We start from the raw sequence: 16,136 nt of genomic DNA on the forward strand, positions 1-16,136 counted from the left end.
CGCCAAATCATCTGTACTTTTTAGGATGCTTATTTTATGAGAGATAAACGCCTTGAAACGTACAAACTTTTCATTTCGGGAGTGATTGTAAAATGAAAAGCATTTTATGTGTGCCTGAAATCAACCGTTAATTAACACTTTCGTTTAGAAATAATAATTTTATCTAAATTACTGCTATTATTATTGCACATGCATAAAAATAAAAGTGTAAGCTCGGGAAAATCAGATGGACAGCCTAAAATAGCGCGCAAATTACTCTGCAGATTTGTTCTTGTTATTACACCGTTTCTTATTATAAATCTTCATTTTTTTGTCATCTAACTAAATTAGTCAGTTTAATAAGGGAACATCGAATTTAATTAGTCTTATATAATTATTAAAATATTGGTTCCAAAATGACAGTCCCATTATTTCTCTCAACACTTTCTTTCACAGAGAAATATTTAATTGTTTTATTTTTTAAAACATGTAAGCTGTCTGATATTTTTAATTCACGTTTCCGACTTTTATGGTGTGCGTTTGTGTAAAATAAAACAAATACAAAGAGTAAATTTAAAGACAGCTGGTTGAGAATATAGGATATTTTTTATCAATAACATCAGGACTGATCGGTGTTCACAATCTATAAATAGCCTGTGAACCGGACCCGTAAAAACGGATAGGCTACATAATTATGAATGAAGCGCAACACAGAAATAAGACTTGAAGGAACGAATGTGGAGAAAAATCACATTTTCCCCTGATTTTTTTTTTTTGCACCTTATGCATTTTGCTTATGTCTCTTTTTATGAAAGAATAAAACGTAAATGTTTTATAATCTAAAAACACTCCCGGGATACAGTGAAAAATATAGTTAATAATAAAACACAGCTGTCTCGGAATTCGCTGTATTTTAGACATCCTCATACTGTTATAATAATAGTGTTATAAGCTTTTTATTTCTATTTTCCACTTCCCTCTCTCTCACTCTGCCCCTCTCTTTCACACACACACACTCACACACACTACGGACTCGTTAGGCTTTTCCCTCCTCGTCGTGCATCAGTGAGAAGAGGGAAAAGCTCTGCTCCATATATTTGGCTTGCAAAGCTGTAAACAATTTTCCAGACAAACAAGGGATAAACTCCGTTTATCCGTTAAACTCAGGGTCTACCGATTAAGCTCTAAGAATCGCACATGAAGCCATCATCGCCAACGTGCACTGCTGCTGACACAAATCACTTTATTTGAATTCAATGGAATAACAGGAAACACATAGTAAATAATCGGAGACGATACATTGAAATGCCTCGTACAAAAATGAGTGATCTTAGTATTTATAGCTGGTGTAAACTCTTGGAAATCGTGTGCCTTCATTTTGGGTTGTTCAAAATAAATGAAATGAATTTTTAGAAACAATAAAATAATGATTTAACTTCACAAAATGACCGTACAACACAGCGCATAATTAATTATATTTCATAATCATGATTGTATACCGCCAAGGAAAGCATACTTGAAGTCGATATGCTAAGCTCTCTCAGTACCTAGGTTGCTTATTTAGAGGAATTCAACGATATTTGTAATATTGCTACGTAGTATTAAGGTACGCACGACACTTCGGTAAAATCAAAAGTCATAAAAAAAGAATAAATAGGAAGAATAAATAAAATCTAATCAAGGCCTGATTTACAGTTGATTTCTTTCTTATTGTTGCATTTGTGCTAAATGCATGTCTCCTATTTGAGCAAGTAGAAAAATCAGTCACTACACAGGTTACCAGAATAAACTCCTGAAATCCACTAATCTGTAAACATGAAAATCATAACATTTTTCAAGGATTGTGCATGATCGCAATTGGAATAAAATCAAGAAATTAAAATTAAAGATCATAACTTCAGTCATTTACATTGTTAATGAAATATTGCTAAAAAGCTGGGAAGTCTGCAATTCTAAAGCCACCACAATCATTTCAGTGATTATTCGAAAAAGCTGATTCACTACAAAGATTTTTACTTTCTGTCCCCCAACACACACTTGTACATTAGAGCAAACAAGCTTTATAAAATCACAAACCCTGATTGTAGTCGCAATAACAGCAGAGACATTGGGCCAAACAGTAGTTTGTGAATCAAATGCCACTCATTCATCTCTAATGGAACGTGTTGGTCAAGAGAATACAAAATAGGACTCCTTAAGCAAGAAAGACTTCTGCGAGAACAGGTCATTCAGACGAAAGGAAAAACAAACATTCTTTGTAAAGAGCCATGAAATCTTCTGCATGCAAGAACCAAAATACAGGAAGTCAACACACATAACATTATTAGGCAGTGCCATATCTTCAGCATCGAGTTACAAACTGACATACCTCCATGACTTTGGACATAAATCGTATTACCCTGAGCTGCAGGACTAATCTAAAATGGGGGATTCAAAAACACAATATCAGGTTCAGTATTCCTGAGGGAAATTCAATTTGAGAAGTGCTTCCCCTGAAACTCAATATGTAGGAGACAGATTGCTTTTAATATCAGTGCTTGTTCATTAATTGATATATGAAGAAAAAAAAGGAACGACCAATGTTGTACATCGCCGGTATTAGTACCATAAAAGTTGATAAAAAATCAATTAAACTGAAAAAAAGAAACAGCCTCTGCATGCAGGTGGTATGCGGAACCTGTGATATTACCTTACAGCCTTTTCTAAAATAAATAAAGATGCGTTTAAGTCGATCTTGCATTATTCAGTGTTGATTTCTGTCAGTCCTGAACTGTAAACGCTCTGTTGTTAAAGCTCATTTATGGAAACAAGAGGATGAGCCGTCTCGCCACTCTTGGAAAAACAAGAGAAAAGGAAAAACGGCTGTCATTACAGTCAAAGACATAATAATCACAGTGCATATCGACTGATTTGGAGTTATTTCTGAGAAAAGTGGAAGTCTGTGCTGCAGCTGTTGATGGACTTTGTCAGTTTGTAACGAAAATTAAATGACTGAGTAACGTGCAATAGTACAACCTCCACCATATCCTAAAAAAACACATTCAGTCAGAAAACATTCCAATCTCCTTTGCCTTTCAGACTGCTATCAATTCTACTTGCAGGACCATCGCCAGGTGGTCGAGCTTTTGGTCAGGCGCTGGTTTCCTGCTTGAGGCGTTGGCTACGGGCCTTGTACACCTCGATCAGGAGGTCTTTCACGTACTGGATCTCCCGTTCCACCGATTCTGCCTTGTCCCGGAGCTCACGATTTCTGCCCTCCAGACCATGAAGCTGTTCCTCCAATGAGTCCAACTCTGCTCGTTTCCGTTGACGATATCTGTTCAAAATGATCAAATGCAGAATCAAGTCAGAAATTGGCGCGTTAAACAAGGCGTGGTCACAAGCCTCCAAGAATATTTAATTTAATGACCAAATGGAACTTCACAAACTTGACAACTTTTTATGCTCTCATCTAGAACACTGTTATAACTATTAACACTCTACCTGTGAGCTGCAGTCTTGTTCTGATCCCTCTTCTTCTGTTTGCGTTCACCATGGTGCCCTTCGATTAGAGGCACCTCTAGGTCTGATTTCACAATGCAGGGGTCTTCTTTCAGCACGCAGGCTCCTCTGGCACACGGGGACCCCATTTCAGGTCTGTGGCGGTCACCGCTCAGGCAGTCGGGGCCTTGGCCTTCGAGAAAGCCGCAGTGGAAGTTATGTTGCCGGTGAATCTCTAAGCTTTCCTCCTTTACTGGCTCATTGATGGCCCCAAGGAAACTGTGATAGGCCTCTTCTTGAGACGCATTTTGGAGGAAACAGCTTTCGCTGGGTTCTGTCTTCCAGGATATGTTGGCCTTCATGTCAGAAGCACCATTCTTCGGTTCACTCATCATCTCCATCTCTGTGCTTCCTCCTATGCCACTTAAATTGACTTCTCTGATGCCATACATCATTTCATCTTTCTTATGGGGAATTTGAATTGGTCCACTAAAATTGTAGCTGCCACCAGCCTTGTTCGCGCCGACGGCCTCTTCTGTGTAGCGGCAATTCTTCTCCTCTTTGGGTAAAATGGCACACCTTCTGATCTCTACTGTACTGCCTAGGCAGTAGCCTTTGCCTACCACCCGTTCATCTTCAGCACAGCTGTAGCTCCCACCAGGCGCAACAGCTGAGTTACCTGAGGAATTTCCTTTGGAACTCCAGATGCTACTCTCGTAGCTGTCACCCACCCTCACCCCATCGGAAACTCTCTTGCGGCTGCAGACGTTGCTGTTGGGGCGGCTGCAGCTGTAGGGGGCATGTCTTGGAATCTTGGTACGGCCAATGGGACCCCCACAGAAGCTCAGCAAGTCAAGTTCCCCAGTTGCCAGGGTAACAAGTAGAGGGCTGGATTCGGATTGGTTGGAAGTAGAATATGATGCGTAGGGCAACTGGTAATACGACGATGGACCAACTGCAGTTGGACCCTTGTCGCATTTGCCCAGTTTGGAGGCTTTTTCTGGGAGTGGGTCAGACAGGAAGTAATCCTCCAGCTGAGCAAGCTCCTCTTGCAGCAGAGAGGTCATGACCTCCAAATCTGAGGGCACCTGGATGTCATTCTGTAGGGGCGAGGGGGGAAGGGATGCATTTGGGGAGGGAGAGGAGTGAGGGGTTGGGAGGTAAGAGGAGAAATCTACTTCTTCCGTCATCCAGTCACTAAGACCATCACCTATGGGGAAAACAGAGGTCAACATGTTAATCACTGGCCTATAGATACAATGTAGCGCAATTATTTAAACCATATAAACAACTATACTGGCACCATTTTCACAACCCGAAAAAAAAAAAAAAAAACAATAACAAAAAAAATTACAAATCGTTTACAAACATTTACTAAATCCGAAATGCGAAAAGGCAATATTAAACTAGCACATTATTAACCAATAATATAAAATAGATCCATGTTGGTAGTTTTACTCACTGTTCAAGGAGAACGAAATGTGCTGCAGTGCGGTGCCCACCTGAAACTGGGAAAAATAAAAAACTGTATTCACTGCAACTCACCAATTAAGTGCTGGTTCTCCTCTGGCCCCTCCCCTCTGCGCCCCTCCGATTGGCTGTGGTTAGCCTGTGGGTGAGAGAGAGTGAGGGGGTCTGCCGGGCAGACGAGTAGAGTCTTCCAAATGGGTGCTGACATTGTCATCATCCTGTCCGTTGGTCCTACGATTCAAATGCCTGAGCTTAGAGTGCACGACAGTGAAGTTTGAGAGTTGAGCCACAGAAAACAGGGCTTGGTGCGCATTATGAAACCTAAAAAAAGAGGGAAATAGTGATGAGGGACAGTGCGGTAAAACACGTTGTCTATGGAGGTTTCGGTCTTTTGCAAAGGCAGCATCACACCAACCATGATTCTTCAGTTACTAAAGTAGGATGAAGCAGAGGGGAGAATTATGTCCTAGTTGGTTGGACTTTCCATTCTAAACATGTCTCCGCTCTTCAAAAATATCTAAAAATATCTCCCAACTATAAATCAATATTTTCAGAGTTTTAACAATGAGGGACCCAGTGTGCAAACTGAGTAAAGTAACTATAACACCCCTTCATTCTGTTACAGCATCAGCTAAGACACACTGGTGATTAGCGAGGGACCAATTTAGAAAACTACCACTCTTCCATCCATCAAAGTCCCTTGTGCCCACTTAGGGGAGCTCCACTGAGAACCTAGAGAAGCAGGCGAATGCTCTACTTGTGGGAAATTTATTAGCAGCCTAAATATACAAGACACACAAATGTAAAGCACCTTTAGACAATATTTCAGACCGTGCCAATAATAAATCATAAAATAAAGAATAAGAAAAAAAAAAGTTCAAATGTAATTTTTAAAAATGTATTTATATAGTGCTGACTTCTAAAAGCTATTTAAGCTTTCTTTTGTTTAGATGATGTACACTAAGGTACCAACAAATGCTCTAGTGCCCTTTGCACCTACACCGAAGTCCAGTTTGTTTACAATATCAGGTCACAAACAGAACAGCAATGTAAACTGACAGAATCATCAGAGATGACTTTGGAAATGTCAGACAGCAGTAACAAAGCTATTATCTATAAGATTTTTTTTTCTTTTCTTTTTTTGGAATCATGCGTTGTGAACAATTCTTTCAAGCAGTCTGGCAGGTGCGCCATGAAGCAGACGTCTCTAAGCTGGATGTCTGAACTTGGCCAGCACGTGGCTTACAATCAATGACGTAATGCAAAACCAAATAAAGCAAATCTTCCTGAAAGCTTTAAAAACGACTAATGTTTTCTCAAAATGGCAGTTTTAAGCACAAATACATCATGTTTCATGCAACTTGAAACAATACCTTAATGTGGCGGATATGAAAGTCAACGACACAAACAGTAGCTAGGAAATAATGACAGGCGAACAGGTGTAGCCCCAGTACTATTGTTCCAACAGATAAGCAATACTTTGTATAAAAAAAAAGCCAAATATCTTCATTAAAACCCCAAACAAGCTGCTCAACATCATATCACCTCAAAGTGCGTAAAATAATTAATTGGGTGTCAAATAACATGAAACATGTCAAAATACTAATAAAGTAGGTCAAATTGATGAATGTGGGTTCATTCCTAAAGCTGCAAAATAGAGTAGAAACAACTAAAAGAGCTGAAAGGAGTTTCTGAAACTTTTCTAATAAGCAAAAAACAACTTGCATAAAACATCGCCCGGATATCTATAACAAGTGACAACACGCTAAACAGCACTTAAACAAATCAATAAATCCAAAAAGTGCAAAGCCAAGAGACAAAAACAACAAATGCCTGAAACAAAGCACATGAAGTAATGAGTTGTACTTACTCCATTCTTGCTTAAATGTGTTGAGCTTGGGGTGCGTTGCAAGAGCAAAGCACGGTGTTTCTTTAGGATCGAAGACTGTACTAAATTAAAAAGCCATGTCTCCTTCGGAGTGTCTCGGACTGAAGTGCTGTTGGTCTTGCTTTGTTGTGATGGAGTTGATGACTGAGAATCGGCTAATTGAGTCAATGCATCAGGTCACCCACACCTAGCAACCAGCTGCGTCACGCGGTCAGCCCCCAGTGCTAAAGATTCCTCCGCCCAGCGGATGCACTGGGCGAGATAAATTTCACACTTCAGACCGGTGAAAACGCCCACAAGTTCTAGCATTCACTTTTCTCAGCGACTTCCGAGAAAACACAAAATCCCGTCGGCATATCCCTCAACCTGAAAACACCATAGTTTTGTGGCTGGGAGAGGAACACGCGTCTGTTCGCGAGAGTTTGAATGTTCATCGTACAGTTGCAGTATCTGGTTACACATGAAATATTCATATCATAACACGCATAGACGTTCAAATATGTATTGTTTCACAGGGACTACTTGATTTCTTCCAGCGAGGAAGAACACTTTCTGCTACCCAGGAGATACGTGGCTGTTGTTGCAGGTTAGTTGCATCAGCGCTGCAAGCTGCCAGCAGATTCGCTGAACGGAGCGATCCAGACGCGCGGCGATTGGCTGGAGAACAACTGTTGTGCTTTCTCATTGGCTGGCGCTGGAGAAACGTTGCTTCCCAATGGTCTTCAGTTTTGCACTCTCCGTGCACATGTTTCACGTAAACATCCCGAGAGCAAATTCTGAAAGTGGTTAAACTTTCATGTGACGGAAGGGCAGTTTACGGAACTTCACTGACAAAACATTGTAACATTTATTGTGGCATTTGCTGATACGAGTTTTGAACGCTTCCGTGTTAAAATGCTGCACTTTGCAGTTCAGTCGAGTAAGTTTTGCCCAGTGTTCATTCACACTTCGAGGGTGAATACAGCGTGTAATATAAATTTAAACTTGACAAGTTAATACCTTAGTTGTAGAAAACATGCTTTAGCTCAGGTTATGTTAACAAAGTTGCTAACTTATTCATGTATTTAAACGTCTCCTGATACCTTTATTAATAAGGAGAAATTTAAAATCCCCGTTAAACTAGCTCTGTTTACATATGCAGAATATTGTAATGTAAGTTAGTTTGTGTAACAGGTGGCATCCTTATCGTCATTATTTCCACTTTAACATCAGCATTTCAGTGTCTACTCTTGGGAGATACGATGTTTTAATTGTACAGAGCCCAAACACTATCCAGCGAGAGTGAGGAGGGATGTTTTATCATGTTTTGTTCGTCAACCGCTGGCGCCACATAATGCTGAGCTATTCAAGTCATGCGCGGTCACCGCGAGACGAGACAAATTACCCTCAAACGCGCAAGCACATCCCGTTTAACTCCCGTTAATAACGGATTTTTCAAAGAATCGAGCTTTGTTTTCTCCCCTCAGCAAATCCTAAAGCTGATTGAAGGAGCTATGTCTTCCTGTTGCTATAGTAATAGCGAACACTGCCCCCTATTTTAGACATGTTTTCTGGTTGCTGTTGCCATGGGATTTGCAACGAGCGCTCTCGCTCCCTCTTTCGGCCCGTGTTTTTCAGTTTTGTCTCTGTTGGATAAAAACGACAGTCCCTGAAAAGTTGCCCAAAGTCCTTTAACAAAGCCCAGCCTCAACAAGTGGCTTAATTTTGTTGAACTTAACCGTCTTCTCATTGACAAGCCCCTCACAGTCGACATGACAAAAGTTGAGCTGCTGCCTACAAGTGGCTTTTTACACGACAGGGGTTAGCCTTATGTTTTATGCTAGGTCGTTCAAAAGCACATTTGACAAAGCACTGAGAAAGCCAACCGACAGAGAATGCTGTGAAATTGTCAGAGGAAATATATTCCGTGGCTTTAGCACAAGGTTAACGTCTTCCTTGACTGAGGAGAAATTGATTTTATTTACACTTAATAGCCCAGCGTGAACCAAGATGACACCTGCTTTCTCGAGGAGCAGTCAGAGAGCGACGGGATCAAAGAGGGGCTTCTGAAGGTACTGTGATACTGTAATTCCTCTTGTGAGTCGGCTCAGCCTCGCAGTTGTAGAAGTGAGGCCTGATGCAATCTTCGTGACCGCAGTCGTAACGTTGAAGAGACTGAGATAATAATGGTTGTTGAAGTGTGGGATCTCTCCCAGGAAAGCGCTGACTCTCCCAACTCGCCGTGTCTTAATTGGTCCGTGGGGGCGCCCTGTTTGCGCAAAGCGTGAGAGAAAGTCAGCAGTACACACACACACACACACACACACACACTGGCACTTCTGCCACAGACTGCTCCACCGCTGTTGGGCCATCATACTTTGAGTTTCTGTTTGTATTGAGATTTTTTTCCCTCTCCACCTTAAACAGCTGATGGTGCAAATAGAGATGTAGGTCCAGGCCGTGGAGTTAATTAATCACAGCTTTTGAGGATTAAAAACGCTGGTTGGAGTGATAAATCTGTTCCCCTCCATAAATCCTGCCGTCCATATGTGAAACAATTAAAATAAGCTCATTCAAACGCGAGATGCAGTTTTAGAGTTTAAATCGATAAACACTTTTAAAAGCAAATCTTGTGATTTTTGTGTGTGTGATGTTTGTTTGTTTTTTACATTCACTGTGTTTTGGCCCCATGAAAGTCACCCCTCAGGCAGTCTGTATGTTAGTCAGAGAATAAGTAAGGAGTGGGAGCAGACGCACCATGCCAAGTTCATGTATAGCACACATTAGTAACAGTTACATCACAATTTCATCACCATCTCCTTCTCAATTCATTGTTGTCTTTTTTTCATTCCCCTGTACGAGTGATCAGATCATTTACAGTTTCGATCACTAGCTATAACTTTTTTGGTTTGGTCCAACAGGAAACATCTATGAGATGAACCACAATAGGGCCTGGATATGATTTACAGCAGTAGATGGGTTGTGCTTGGCGGTTCAAAGACAAGTCAATGGCTACCAAGACATTGATAATCAAAAGAGGAGGATAAAAAGAAGACTACATACTGTACACAGGCAGAATAAAATGAATGCCTGTGGCTCTTGATGATCATGGTTGTTACAACCAAAACATCTGGTCTGTGCAAAATTTAAAAGGTCCTGAGCATATTTACTACAATTTTGACCACAAGTCTTTTTGTTTCATTTTAATGTTTGCAAAGGCTCAAACTCATATGTCAGCTGCTAACTTGACATATTAACATATTTTATTAAGTTTCAGGCATCAGTATAAGCACTATAACTATTTTGATAGACAACTGGCCTTGTAAACAAACAGTGTCAGCTCACAGCACATGACTTAATCACAATTTCGTCATTATGCGACAGGACGCGTGAGCTCCAGACTGTCATGAACACACATTTCATGGACCATTTGTCAAAGCTGTAGATTACAGGTAATAATGTTGTTATTAGCAGTGTTTCTTGCACGGAACTATTGTTTTATTTATACCTGAATTGACAGAAGCTATAGTAATCTAATACTTTTAAAGGGTTATTTTAACCTAAAAAAGGGAAAATTCTGTTATCAATTACCCTCATGTAGTTGCAATTCACTAAAACCTTTATTAATCTTCAGAACACAAAATATTTAGTGGAAATGCGAGAGCTCTTTGTCCCTCCATAGACAACAATGGTCCAGAGATGTTCAAAGTCCAGTAAAGGAGCCAAAACATTGTCAAAACATCCCATGTGACTTCATTGTTTCAACAGTGAGAGAAGATGTAGGTAAACATGGACACATTTAAAGTGTCCATGTTTTTTTTTTTATAAAGAATGTTGAACATCTCACACACATTGATGTTTATGTCAGAAAAGCTCTTAAAGTTCTTAATTTGTGTTCTGAAGACGAACCAAGGTCTCAGGGGATTGGAACAATGCATGATGGTCTGCATGGGGAAGATCATTTCACCTGAGCCTGTTGTTTTTATTTTTATTATTTTTTTATTAAACATTTTGATTTTAAACAAACAAGAGATACACCAAACAAAAAGTGTAAAATAAAATAAAAACAGTAATAATAAGTACAAGAGCCTGTTTTTCTATCATCAAGTATAGTTTCTGCTAAGAATCTGCTTAAATGTACTTAAGAAATGAAAATACGCTGAGTAAATGAACAGCAAGGATTTCATTTGGTTAAACTATCGTTTAAAATGATTTAAATAAGACAAAACAACCATTACAAGAAGCAAAAATATTTTAATAACATACACTCACTTTATTAGGTACACCTGTCCAACTGCTCGTCAACACAAATTATTAATCAGCCAATCACATGGCAGCAAACCAATGCATTTAGACATGGATAGGATGATCTTACAATTCAAACCGAGCATCAGAATGAGGAAGAAATGGGGATTTAAGGGACTTTGGATATGGCATGGTTGAGGCGGATGGGCTACAGCAGCAGAAGATCACACCAGATGCCACTCCTGTCCGCTAAGAACAAGAAACTGAGGCTACAATTCACACAGGCTCACCAAAACTGGACAATAGAAGATAGGAAAAATGTTGCCTCGTGTGAGAAGTCTCAATTTCTGCTGCGACATTCAGATGGTATAGGGTTAGAATTTGGCATCAACAACATGAAAGCAATGATCCATCCTGCCTTGTATTAATGGTTCAGGCTGGTGGTGGTGGTGTAATGGTGTGACGGATATTTTCTTGGCACACTTTGGCCACATTAGTACCAATTGAGCATCGTGTCAACACCACAGCCTACCTGAGTATTGTTGCAGACCATGTTCATCCCTTTACGACCACAGTGTATCCATCTTCTGATGGCTACTTCCAGTAGGATAACACACCATTTCATAAAGCACAAATCTTTTCAGACTGGTTTCTTGAACATGACAACGAGTTCACTGTACTCAAATGGCCTCCACAGTCACCAGAGTTCAATTCAATAGAGCACCTATGGATGTGTTTGAACGGAAGATTGGCATCATGGATGTGCAGATGGCAAATCTGCAGGAACTGTGATGCTATCATGTCAATATGGACCAAAATCTCTGAGAAATATTTCCAGTGCCTTGTTAAATCTATGCCTTCAATGATTGAAGCAGTTCTAAAGACAAAAGGGTGGTTACTAGTAAGGTGTACCTAAAAAAGTGGGCGGTATGTCTTAGATGAGCTCTAAAAGGTGTACTTTAGATTATCAGTTAGGGGCCTTCACCTATTGTTTAGATCCTCTGATCTACTTTAGGCTCAGCAAAATGACTTTTAATTATTTCATTGCCCACTGAAGCACGTAATGTGGGAAATTGGATAACCTTTCAACAGGTTTCAAGGGGTTTGGCGACCCCCCTTCCCCATACATGTCCTTTTTAGAAAAAACAAACTGGCAAGATATAGGTGTCTAATAACCCATGTTGCATAGGATGAACTAACGCAGTCATTCCACCGAGTGCTCCTTCGGGAGCGCCGGGCTGCGTTGAAGTTGTTTGATTTTGAGAAAGTGCATTTGTCTCGTGCTTCCCGCGGGACGCTGCTGTGTTTGAGCTGCGTCTCAAACACGAGCCACTCAAGGACAAACTCAAGGAGGGGTTTTGTGTGTTTCCCCTCTCATGTATTCTTAATTTTTTTTGAATGGTTACTATTTACGACTGAGTGGTTTGCGTTTGTAAACACAGAAAGCTCAAGTGTGTGTGTGTAAGTGTGTGCGGGTGGGTGGGTGCGGGAGCTCGCGGAGCTCGTGTTGTGAAGGGCCGCTGGTTCTCATGGCTGGATTAGGTCGGCTGATCACGGCTTCAAAGTGAAGGGCTCTTGATTCCCGAGTGGCTCCCCTCAAATATCTCAACAGTTGATCATGTCAGCTCAGTCCCCGGTGATTTCACGCCGTAAACCTCCCCTTCTTACTTTGATACGCGAGACTTCTGCTGCTCTTTGAAACCCAAAACATCTTATAAGTTTAATTAGCGTCTCTTCTGGTTGTTTACACATCACATTTTTGAACTAAAAGCGACATCCTTGTTTAGTTTTTGTAGTTGTTGTTCACAATTAGCATTTATTTTCTTCCTTAGGTTAGTTCCTTAGGTTAGTTCCTATTGCTTTTATGTTGCTTAATTTTAAAGTGAGATGAATTAAGATCAAGTGATGAATTAATTGGTGAGCTTCTGCTGGTGTAGACAGATGGCATCATTATAACGCTGATGACATTTGTGGTTGCATTTAACTGTTATGGTAATGACTGGGTGCGAGACAGAGAAGAAAACAAGCTCAGGGCCCCGGGGCCTCGGCAGAACACAGAGCGGAGACGCAGATCCAGCCCCGCGCATCTGGAGCAGCAGAACGCGCTGAGCGGCGAGACGTGACGGGGCGCGCCCTCTACCGGCCACACGGGGGACAACAACAGCTTCCTCGGCCAGCGCTTCACACTTTATACATTAATCAGTCATAGATTAATATAATGTGAAGTGTTTTACTGAAATACACGCATACATAAACACATACGTTTCTTTGTTGAAGTATAAAAACGTCAGTGTTGTTTTAAGTGTAATTGTTTATTGCGTGTGTCTGTCTTGGGAATTTCCCTGTCCATTAACAGGTAGTCACAGATGTAACTGATGTCTGGCTTTTAAAGTGTTGTTGTTACTGAGAAGAGTCATTTTAACTGAACCCTCACACTACATGCATGCGGAACTGCCCTGCTGATGCCATAAATCTGATTCGCCAGTTATGTTTTGTCTGTTAGGCAAATGCAGCACTGGTTAGAGTGGTCTGTGCCACCTGAATATCAACATATCAGGTATAAAAAAATTGCTATGAAATATCATGCATCTTATATTTTATATTGTAATTTTTAATATAAAGTATTTCTGTATATTTAGGTCTTATCAAATTTGGTGTGGTGATAATAGTGTAAATGGCTAGATATTGTGCAGTCATTATAACTGGCTTTTAAAAAACAACAACAAAAATCCTAAAAATGATTAACTGGAGAAAAATATTACAACTAGCCTGTATGAGCACAAGAAAACAAACATTTTGTTAGACGTTTTTTATTTGCCTCAGACTATACGCTACTTGTTTCTGTCAAAAAGAAGTTAATATACTGTATCGAAATGCACTGTTAGTGTTGTAACACCAAAATTATCAAAATTTCACAAGTTCCTTCTTGTTAACTTACACGTCGTCCAAGAGGATATCGATAATCTGCATAGCACAATACACAAAATATCTAGTTATAGTGGCACATCCACACGTTTTAAAACCCTGAAACAAAAGATGTGCAAATCAGAGTACAACAACATGGTTGAAGCTTTGGCAAGACAATACCTGTCGGTACAAAAGTACCAAGATAATGAAAAAATATTTACTGCAATGGTCCCCTACCGAATAATCTTGCATGATAAAATTACAAAACAGGCAGCAGGCAAAGCATTTTTAGATACATGTCTGAGCACCTGAGCCACTTCCTTAATCTCTGCAGCAAAAAGACATATTATACATATATAAACAACATCAAATGAGCTCAAATGTCCTCTTTAGCAATTAAAAATATAATAACGCTGCATCCCTACCTAAAAAAAGATCATATGAATGCTATCAAATACTATTTAGGGACAGTTCACCTAAAAAATTGACAATTTATTCAGTTTACTCAACCTTCAAAATGTAATGAGATTAATTTTTCTCTTCAACACAAAAATATGTTTTAAAGAAACTCAAATGACTTATTTATAATGAGCTCTTTCAATATAATTCTTGAGGGTTTTATATGGGATAACGTAATTGGTTTATGTTTAATCAACCTTTCATTCATTCATTCATTCATTTTCTTTTTGGCTTAGTCCCTTTATTAATCTGGGGTCACCACAGCAGAATGAACATCCAACTTATCCAGCATATGTTTTACGCAACAGATGCCCTTCCAGCTGCAACTCATCACTGAGAAACATCCATGCACTTCCATTCACACACCCACACACACCCCCACACACACACACACACACACACACACACACACACACACACACACACACACACACACACAAACCAACGCAAACACGGGGAGAACATGCAAACTCTACACAAAAATGGCAGCTGACCCAGCCGAGGCTCGAACCAGCGACCTCGAACCAGTTGGTGGATCACTCTGCTGTGGCGACCCCAGATTAATAAAGGGATTAAGTCGAAAAGAAAATGACCAAAATAACATTTCAGATATTTTACAGTGTGCTCAGCCGACTGTTTTGTTCATTCACAAACAATTTTATCATCACATGATCTCTTACAACAAAATCACATGACTTTTTTTAATGCGCAAACTGGAATTTATTCGGTAGAAGAGTTTCCATCGCAGTTTACGCGCATCTTTTCCTATCAAGCAAAACATTTAACCTACTCAGTTATGCGCATACTTTTTTATGCGCAAAATGTATGCGCATCTTGCTGTTTTCATCAACCATTTTTATGCGCATATCCAAAATACACATAAAAATAAGTGGATGGAAACATGTCTGTTGACCTCCACAGCAGGGAAAAAAGTACATTAAAAGTCAAGAGCGACTGATTTCTCACATTCTTCAAAGGACAAACGAAGAGAGAACTTTCATTTTGGGTGAACTATCCCTAAATTTAGGACTAAAATTAAATGTGTGTGTTGTTGATAAAATGATGTATATACACTTGAAGACTTGGCACCATAAACTATAGAGATACTAAAAAAGTAGAGCGTATGATTTCAAATGCCATAAAATACTGCAAGTTCTGTAACAACCTCTGTATTACAATACAGAGAAACTCTCTCCCTCTCTTTATATATATTTATATAATACCTTTTTTTGTAAAATCTGACCATCATTGGAACAATAACCAGTCATCCAACCAGCCTGAGTTCAGTTCTTCTCTAGTCACGATGACAGAAATCTATCAGTGCTGGCTTTTTTTGGCAATTTGTATATGTCTCTCATAGCTGATGGCTCCTTCAGGTCATAAACTGTGTGTAGCCTTCAGCACCTGTTACTATGACGTCCATCCAGATGCGCATGGCCTCTGGAGACGGAGCCACCATGAAATAAAGTCGATCATGAGTCTTCACGCAGAAGGTCAGCGAAGGATTCGGACTCTGTAGGGGCAGAAAAAAAGATAAAGTGTGTGTTAAAGTGCGAGAAGATGGAGAACAGCAGGGCAGGGGGGGGGAAGGCATGTCGCTGAAGTGGGAAAAAAAAGAAAGCATGACGAAATGTACATGAACATGAAGCTGCTTTGATCTCTTTTGGCTTGTGCTGTAAGAAATTCTCTTTATGAAGAGACGCCTGTCTGTTTAAACTTTCACCAGAGT

At 40.0% G+C, this 16,136-nt stretch overlaps 2 protein-coding genes and 1 long non-coding RNA gene across 12 annotated transcripts in view; 1 reads left to right on the top strand and 2 right to left on the bottom strand.

Moving 5' to 3' along the window:
* Positions 1-2,787: 2,787 nt before the first annotated feature.
* On the bottom strand, positions 2,788-7,174 carry atf5a (activating transcription factor 5a). The gene is given in 4 exon segments (NM_001128731.1): positions 2,788-3,295; positions 3,463-4,669; positions 5,005-5,250; positions 6,800-7,174. Coding segments are annotated over 3 exon segments (1,536 nt in total). The 5' UTR covers positions 5,147-5,250; positions 6,800-7,174; the 3' UTR covers positions 2,788-3,108.
* A 20-nt stretch (positions 7,175-7,194) lies between these two features.
* Positions 7,195-10,211, top strand: LOC147844008 (uncharacterized). The gene is made up of 2 exons (XR_015491291.1): positions 7,195-8,868; positions 9,718-10,211. It is a non-coding gene; the product is annotated as an uncharacterized LOC147844008 (long non-coding RNA).
* A 3,624-nt stretch (positions 10,212-13,835) lies between these two features.
* phldb1a (pleckstrin homology-like domain, family B, member 1a) overlaps positions 13,836-16,136 on the bottom strand; it is a 77,231-nt gene continuing 74,930 nt past the window's right edge. For all 10 annotated transcript variants that reach the window (NM_001443100.1, NM_001443097.1, NM_001443102.1 and 7 more), the window contains 1 exon segment: positions 13,836-15,920. In NM_001443100.1, the coding sequence (NP_001430029.1) occupies positions 15,780-15,920 (141 nt within the window). In that variant the 3' untranslated portion in view covers positions 13,836-15,779.

This window comes from Danio rerio, chromosome 5, assembly GCF_052040795.2.
Source record: "Danio rerio strain M-AB ecotype USA chromosome 5, GRCz13ab, whole genome shotgun sequence".
NCBI classification, from domain to species: domain Eukaryota; kingdom Metazoa; phylum Chordata; class Actinopteri; order Cypriniformes; family Danionidae; genus Danio; species Danio rerio.